This window comes from Sciurus vulgaris (genome assembly GCF_902686455.1).
Source record: "Sciurus vulgaris genome assembly, chromosome: 11".
NCBI classification, from domain to species: Eukaryota; Metazoa; Chordata; class Mammalia; order Rodentia; family Sciuridae; genus Sciurus; species Sciurus vulgaris.
This window is the reverse complement of record NC_136472.1, coordinates 119961896-119970860: the sequence shown is the minus strand read 5'-3', so window position 1 is coordinate 119970860 and position 8965 is coordinate 119961896. Positions and strand designations below refer to the sequence as shown.

The window sequence follows — 8965 nt, the reverse complement described above, 5'->3', positions numbered from 1 at the left end:
TTTCATACAACTTGGGAGGAAATCATGAAGGAGAACGTAATTCCCTGTGTTTCTAATGAACTTTCTACAACTATGGGGCATGAGATAGGTTTCTCATGTGAGTGAGGTTGTTTCAGAAGGCTCACGTGAAGTTGCTGTTTTCCTTCTTGCAAGTGAAGAGAACCTTTTAGAAACATTTACAAATACACATCCTGGTATATTCTTAGAGTTCCTTGGCCTGCTATTACTGCTCTCATTATGAGAAACTTTGTCCCCTCAGGACAGTGAAAAGAAGGCCCTTGAGGTCCAGCATCAGCCAAACCTCCAGGGGAACTGGGTGAGCACAAATCATCTTTGTGTTGAAAATTTCCCTTGGAGCCAAAGCTATATAAACCATGGGTCTGGAAAATTCCACGCATTAATTACTCTTTTTAATGTAATCCTTACTGAACTGAAGTGAATGGAGGAAGGGAATGCTGTCCAGAGACACTGGGAGGTCAGTTAGCCTTCTTTCTTGACAGAGACAAAGTAGATGGAAGGAGTAAATGGCGATTTCTAAAGGATCCTAAGAAGTTTTGCTATTTGGAGGTCTTGCTGTGTGTCCTCAGACAAACCTAAGCTTGGAAACAGCAGCTCCTGCTCTCCTTCTGGTATTAAACGGTAAGGTGTATTGTTAACATCTCTTTTTATTCTTTTTTCCCATAGGTCCCACACCTGAAGTTAGAAGCATGGAAAATGACTCCTCCGTGACAGAGTTTATCTTTATGGGATTAACAGACCAACCTGAGCTCCAACTACCCCTGTTTTTCCTGTTCCTGGTGAACTATGCAGTCACTGTGGTGGGAAACTTAAACCTAATTCATCTCATTTGCTTGAATTCACACCTTCACTCCCCCATGTACTTTTTCCTCTTCAATCTGTCCTTCATTGATTTCTGTTATTCATTTGTCTTCACCCCCAAAACGCTGATGAGCTTTGTTTCAGAGAGAAACATCATCTCCTTTGCAGGATGCATGACTCAGCTATTTTTCTACTGCTTTTTTGTGAACTCAGAGTGCTATGTGCTGACAGCCATGGCCTATGATCGCTATGTGGCCATCTGTCAGCCCCTGCTGTACAGGGTCATCATGTCCCCTAGGGTCTGTTCTCTGCTGATGTTGGGCTCTTACTTGATGGGGTTTGCAGGTGCCCTGGTCCACACAGGGTGCATGATGAGGCTCAGCTTTTGTGATTCCAACATCATCAACCACTACATGTGCGACATTGTCCCACTGCTTCAGCTCTCTTGCAGTAGCACCTATGCCAATGAACTTGCAAAATCTGTTGTTGTGGGGACAGTTATCATTGTATCTAGCCTCATTATCTTAATGTCCTATGCTTTGATTCTTTATAATATCATTCACATGTCATCAGCTAAGGGTTGGTCCAAAGCCATGAGCACCTGTGGTTCTCACATAGTAACTGTTGGTCTGTTTTATGGATCTGGGCTGCTCACTTACATCAAGCCATTATCTCCTAGGTCTGTGGGCCAGGGGAAATATTTGTCATTGTTTTACACTTTTGTGATACCCATGCTGAACCCTCTCATTTACAGTCTCAGGAACAAGGATGTCAAAATTGCTCTAAAGAGAACCCTGAAGAGAATCACAAATTGGGCAGAACCAGTGGGGATACCTTAGTTTCTATCTCCTTCGTTGGGTCTTTGTCCCTTCTTCTTGCTCACTTTCCTTCTCTTCTTTTGTTCATCTTTCTTTACAGACTGGCTAGGATCTCTGCTGCAATGCCTTTCCCTCTCTCACCACATGATGTAACCCTGTGGGCTTAGTCTTGGCCTTGAGATTAAGGCCCAAGGCGACTCCAACCTGATCTTTATTTCCCATATGAAATGAGCCTCTGGGCTGATATTTCCTGTCTAAAGATAAAATGACCTCCTGTGTTTTGTTCTTGTATATCTTCTCTATCCAGGGAAGTCCAAAGAGTTGTGTATTTTCTGACAATTTCTTACTATTCTGAAACATTAGGATAAAACTTTTCCTGTTTTTGGTGTTTTATTACCCATAACTGCATGAAAACAGAGGTCAAGGCCAAAATTGTGGACAAGGCCAAAGTACATTTTTCAGATTTCTTCAGCATTGTTTTGGTAATGTACTTCTGGGAATTTATCCTTATATTTGTAATGGTGCCATGTGCTGTATTATACTACATTTCTATTCTTATGGATATGTGAGGATGGATGAGACCCACCATTCTGCCCACCTTTGTCAGACCTCACCCATAGTTAACATTGCATTGATTGAGTGCGAGGCTGTAATAAATAAAACTGAAATTTTCATGTATTTGTCCATGCATTTGTGGATTGTGTCTTTGGCTTTTCTTCAAATTTGCACAATGATATTCTTGGCTTAGAACACATTGTCATATGTAGGATCAATGTCCTTTGTCTGCCCAGATGCATATTGAGTATTCCTTCTCACAAAGAGAAGTGTACATTACCTTTGAAAACACAAACAAAAATATATGGGATAAATATTGCCCAATTGCAATTATTTTTTCAATTTGACTTCTGGTATGTTAGAAGACTCAGTGACCCATATTATCTGCTGCATTCTTTCCAAATAACTTTTAAGTGTATGTGTTGTTTTCCTGTTCTCTGCATGAGAAAATGGTTATATGATTTGCTTATGGCTGTACACCTAATGATTTAGTTCCTGTTATGCATTTAACCTTTTTTTTTTTTTTTTTTTTTTTTGGCTTTTTGTGCATCCCAGGAAGAAAGGGAAAGAAAGAAAAGAAAAGAGAGAAGGAAGGCAAGAAAGACAGATGGATAGATTAAGGAACAGAGAGAACTTCTGGAGTTTCAGCTTGAGCCTTAAAATTGGGTTTTTATGGGATGATGTCCTGGGTAAGATTCCTATAACAGAGATGATCTCTGAAGTTTTGATGTCTAATGGGAAATATGCCATGCTCCTGCAATATTCTGATTTTATAGTGGTATAAACTGAGTGACCAACAAGGAAACCTTCATCTCAACCTTTTTCTAAGAGTGCATATTTTCTGAGGATGTGAGGCTGAGTTCAAGCCAAACCTCTCTGGTGAGACATGTCATTATTTCCATAGGAGGATAATCCTATCAGACTTTATGCCATCATTTAGAGTAAATGAAAAAATTATGCATAGTAAATAGAATAGAAAATTGTGCTCTTAAAAATTTTCTTGTGTGTATTACAGAGAAGAAAATTTGTCTACTTTCCATATTGGTATAATAGGTTCATTATACCTAAGATTATTATATTTATTATTTTTCCATCATTCTACATTGGTTTATAAGAATAACCTTAGAAGATAATGATGCTAATTAAGTACTTTAATTCAGTCTTTGAAATTATTGCCTTTAGAGCACAGAGGTATTTATCTTTATTGCAATATATTTGCCAATAATATAATGCTTTGAAATGCCCAATGACCAGTATCTATTTTCATTCTTTCATCTACACATCATCTAGTACAGTGACTAGTTTAAAACAGAGCTTACCACTGTTTCGAAAATCACTCTAAAATATATATATATTTCAGTAAAGACATAGAATGCTTTCATTGGGACATAGAATGATATGTATTACATCCATGCTCATAAATCCTGAATAATCAGCAAAATGGTGAAAAGTGAGACTCAGACCATTGTCTGTGGTCTGAGAATGGTATTGGAGTTGGTGGCACAGCCTGACGGAGAATGAATCAGAGGCAGTCGGGGTCTGCACTGTGATGTCAATGGGCTCGATTTTCGGGTTAATTCTATAGTATTGACCTGGCAAATGCAGCTGATTTATTCTTTCCATAAAAACCAGATTTAGCAGTATCTATAACTAAATTTCTTAAATTCAAGGCAAGTGTTTTACAAATTAGTATAATATGTAAATTTAGTATAGACTGATTTTCAGAACGTTTATGCTTACTTAATAATTATTAAATATTTAGATTTTTGTATGTGTGGTCAACTAAAATATTTATATTGCCTCGCCGTCTTCTCCTACAGTTGTTTCACAGTTTCTCCAGACAATTTCAAATTGGAAAAACTTTGCTCTATTGATATTGAATACCATAATAATACAAGTTAAAGTCTTATGAATGTTGACTTATTAATGAAAAGTTTTTAGGTACTTCTACACAATTCTCAATCTTCCCTCATGAATAAAATCTGTAACAGAGCTATCTAACTATAGCAAGGCAGATAGGATGGTAGTGAGGCACCGGTAAAGCCACATGCGCCCAGAATTGTCAGCTTGGACCTGGTACAGTTGAGGTTTCTCTTTGGATGCTCTAGCAGACTATAGCCTTAAAAAGGTGTCCTGGGAGTCAAAAGTAAGGAGATCTGATATGACAGTGTACCCTGTGTTTGGCAGGAGCAAGAACAATGAGATGAAATGGACTCCCTGCTCCATTGAAATAGCCCAAAGAGGTGCCCCACACCTGGATGACAGGTATAGCAGTCAGAGAAGGAGGGACAGAGCCCATTGGAGGCAAGAGAACTCTGGACTGTTGGTGGAGTTTACATTTCATGTGTCTATGGAGTACAGGTCTTTGACAGGCATGGTGGCGCCCACCTGTAATCCTAGGCACATGGATGGTAGAGGCACAGGACTGCAAATTCAAGGCCAGCTTCAGCCATTTTCCAAAACTGTCTTAAAATAAAAAGCTAAAAGTGCTGAGGCTGTAGCTGACTGGTAGAATACCCCTGGACTCAATCACCACTATCTGGCAGTACTAATAAGTAAGTAAGTAAATAAATAAAAAACAATAAAATAAAATTGATGTTAGCCTTCAATAAAAGCAGATTAAAACTCTATACAATTTTCTGTAAACTCACATCAGTCTTTTTGCTAACCCAGAGTTAAAAATGAGCTTAGAATGTCTTTCTTATAGAACAACACAAGTGATTTCAATGTATGGTTTTATAGTTTCTATAAAAACTGCCTGAAGACAAACCAGAGCCTGAAAATGAACTCTGCATGGGGTCCACAAGGGGCATTGCTGGCCAGTACCCGAGTTGTAACAATTCATGTCTGGTAGGTTGGCAAAGCATGTTTCTTCTGTTTTGCAGAATAAAATCCTGGTTCCTGAAAAAAAAAAAAAAAAAAAAAAAGCCTGAGTTTTATTGTTCTAATCAGAGATGTTTCACTGCTTAAAAATGTCCCTCAAAGCTGTACCATGGACCTGATGCCATGCCTGAAGTTGAAGTCTAGCCCTGTGTGGATCTCCAGTGCTGCCCACCCTGTGAAGACCCTGTGCTCCCATGCAGACAATGCCCCTTGCAGTGGCTCCCATCTGCCAACACTTCGGGATGCCTCTGCCACCATCTTGGATTATTCCTGCCACCGCTGCTGGTACTTTTAGTTGTGGCAGCTTCCATTCGAGACAGCTGCCAGAGACTAGAAGCTCATTTTCAAGGTACCTACAGATTAGCTGCTGCTGCTGTCACCAACTTGGGCTGTGGCTGCTTACATGCAGGGACAACAGCCAGGACCTGAAAAATCATCACCAAGGGTCCTGCAAGCTTGGTTGCATCTGAGCTATCCCTGGTAGGTGTGCTAATAGCCACCATTTTGCTGCAAAGGCAGGAGAAAGCCTTGCAAGGGGTTGATAGGTGGGAAAAGGATGTGAAGGCATTTTGATCCCACCTTGTCCAGCCAACCAACCAGGCCCCACTGGGATCCCAGAGACAACTTGGGAGCACTTGTTGGGACCCAACATCAACTTGGTCCATGACTCCACCGAGTACCTTGTCCCACTGGTTTGTCAATTAACAGGGTCCTCCAGCTCATCAATCTGCAGTCTTCCAACTATTGCCAGCCACCAACTGGTCCGGTGCCTGCACTTACATGACTGACCCACAGTTTTCAACACCTGGTCTAGCTTTGCTCAATGCAGAACAACCTTCTGAGACAGGCACACAGGTCCCAGTGCTCAGCCCTCAGGACCTCCAGGGAGAGAGGTTCACGATTGAGAAATCAAAAGGGCAGGGGCGGGAGAGATACAATTTAGAGACCAAATTATAGACCGGGGATTGTTGGGTCCACAAATGTGGGAAGGGGCTAAGACCAGGCTCCTGTGTCACACAAGTGGACCCCAAAGGAGAGTTCTGGGTGCAGTCTTCCCGAGGGACTGGCAATTACTATACCCTGCCTCCAGGAGTCCCACCTCCAAGTCTAATCCTCCCACCTTAGTAACTGTCATCATCTTGAGGGTGGAGTTACCAGCAAACTCCAGACAACCTGCCTACCAGAAGAGAAGGGAGGGAGAGAAGATATTGAACTCCAAAAGAAAAAAAAATGATCAATTTTTCTTCAAGAATCTTTTTTCAATCAGCGTACTACAAAGATGCAGCCACATCAATGTTCATAGCTGCTCAATTCATAATAGCCAGATTGTGGAACCAACCTAGATGCCCTTCAATTGATGAATTGATAAAGAAACTGTGGTATGTTTATACAATGGAATATTACTCAGCCATAAAGAATAATAAAATTATGGCATTTGCAGGCAAATGGATGAAATTGGAGAATATCATGCTAAGTGAGATAAGCCAATCTCAGAAAACCAAAGGAAGAATGATCTCGCTGATAAGTGGATGATGACACATAATGGGGGGGAGGGGTCAAGAATAGAGGAAGGAGGGACTGTATAGAGGGAAAAGAGGGGTGGGAGGGGTGGGGGGAAGGGAAAAATAACAGAGTGAATCAAACAACATTACCCTATGTAAATGTATAATTACACAAATGGTATGCCTTTACTCCATGTACAGAGAAACAACATGTATCCCATTTGTTTACAATTAAAAAAAAGAATCTTTCTTCTTCTTTTTCTCTTTTCTTTTTCCATTTCCTGCTCTCACATCCCCATCCTTTTTGAAATCAAGCACCTTTCATGCATCAGGCTACTGAAGACTGGGAGGTTTGAATAGTAGATTACAGTTTTATTGTAGATTTAAAAATTATATTTATTTTTTATTTTTTTATTTTCTCACTTTATTTTCTTCTTATTTATCTGTTTCCTTGAAGTCTCTTTCTCCCTTTTCACCTGCTAACTACCAACTTCTTTTGATTCTGCTTTCAATCTTCCTATAATCTAGTACATTCTTACTTTTTACCTCATTGACATTACATCTTACACCCCACCCCCATTCTCTTTGTTTATCATTAGAAATTGTAGAGTTTATTGCAAACCTACTGTTTAAGCTGTAGATAATAATCAAACACATCATCTCTGTTTATTATGAAAATACTGTTAATGTCTTATTAGGGGATATTTGGTTTAAGGCTGCATATTGTTTGCATAGGGTACTGTTAATATTGGTCTCCCCCTTAAAGGTGAGGTTTCGGAAACCTTCAGGGACACTATAAATATGTAGTTGGGAAATTGTAATATCTTGCATCTGCACTGCTAGAGGGGAAGATATGTGAACAACATGAAAAAACAAGGGAAGAAAGTGCCCCAAACAAACCAAGATGCTATATTAATAGAATCCATTGACGGCACAGTAGAAGAAATTTCAGAAAAAGAGTTCAGAATGTACATAATTAAGGTGATCCATGAAGTAAAGGATGATATAAGACAGCAAATGTAGGCAACAAAAGATCCTTTCATTAAACAGTTAAAAGAGCAAATGCAGGAAGCAAAAGATATTTCAATAAAAAGATAGAGATTCTGAATAAAAACCAAACAGAAATCCTTGAAATGAAAGAAGCAATAAACCAAACTAAAAACTCAACAGAAAGCATCACCAACAGACTAGATCACTTGGAAGACAGAACTTCAGACAATGAAGACAATATATTTAATCTTCAAAGAACAGTTGACCACACAGAGAAGATGGTAAGAAATCATGAACAGAACCTCCAAGAATTATGGGATGACATGAAAAAGCCAAATTTAAGAATTATTGGGATTGAGGAAGGCACAGAGATACAAACCAAAGGAATGAAAAAAATACTACCCTGTATTCTATCAAATCATAGTGGAATAACATTAGAAATCAATGGAAAATAAAAAAATAGAAACTATTTCAACACCTGGAGGCTAAATAGTATGCTATTAAATGATGCAAGGATAACAGAAGACATCAGGGAGGAGATAAAAATATTCTTAGAGGTAAATGAGAGCACCCATACAACATGTCTGTGCTAAGGCCATGGAAAGCCTCTGGGACACTATGAAAGCAGTACTAAGAGGAGAATTCATTGCATGGAATGTAGTCAATAAAAGAATAAAAACTCAACAAATAAATTACCTAACATTACATCTCAAAGCCCTAGAAAAAGAGGAACAAATCAACACCAAAAGTAGTAGAAGACAGGAAATAATAAAACCAGAGCTGAAATCAATGAAATTGAAACAAAAGAAACAACTGAAAAAATTGACAAAACAAAAAGCTGGTTCTTTGAAAAAATAAACAAAATTGATGAGCCCTGAGCCATACTAATGAAGATAAGAAAGAAAATTCAAATTACTAAAATTCATGCTGAGAAAGAAAATATGATAATAGACACCATTGAAATACAAAAGATAATTAGAAGTTATTTTGAAAATCTATACTCCAACAAAATAAAAAATCTTGAAGACATAGACAAATTTCCAGAGAAATATGATCCATCCAAACTGAATCAGGAGGACATACACAATTTAAAAAGATCAATTTCAAGCAATGAAATAGAAGACCCCATCAAAATCTGTCAACCAAGAAAAATCCGGGACCAGATGAATTTTCAGCTGAGTTTTATAAGACTTTCAAAGAATAACTAATACCAATACTCCTCAAATTATTCCATGAAATAGAAAAGGAGGGAATCCTTTTAAACTCATTCTATGAAGCTAGTATCACCATTACCAAAACCAGAAAAAGGCACATCAAGGAAAGAAAACTTCAGATCGATAATCCTGATGAACATAGTTGCAAAACTCCTTAACAAAATTCTGACAAAATGCATACAAA

General features: G+C 38.6%; 1 protein-coding gene across 1 annotated transcript; it reads left to right on the top strand.

Moving 5' to 3' along the window:
• Window positions 1-707: 707 nt before the first annotated feature.
• Window positions 708-1658, top strand: LOC306640320 (olfactory receptor 8C8-like; the record flags this gene model as incomplete). The annotated part of the gene is made up of 1 exon (XM_079104519.1): window positions 708-1658. One exon carries the CDS (start codon window positions 708-710, stop codon window positions 1656-1658), a length of 951 nt encoding a protein of 316 aa, XP_078960645.1.
• Window positions 1659-8965: the final 7307 nt, after the last annotated feature.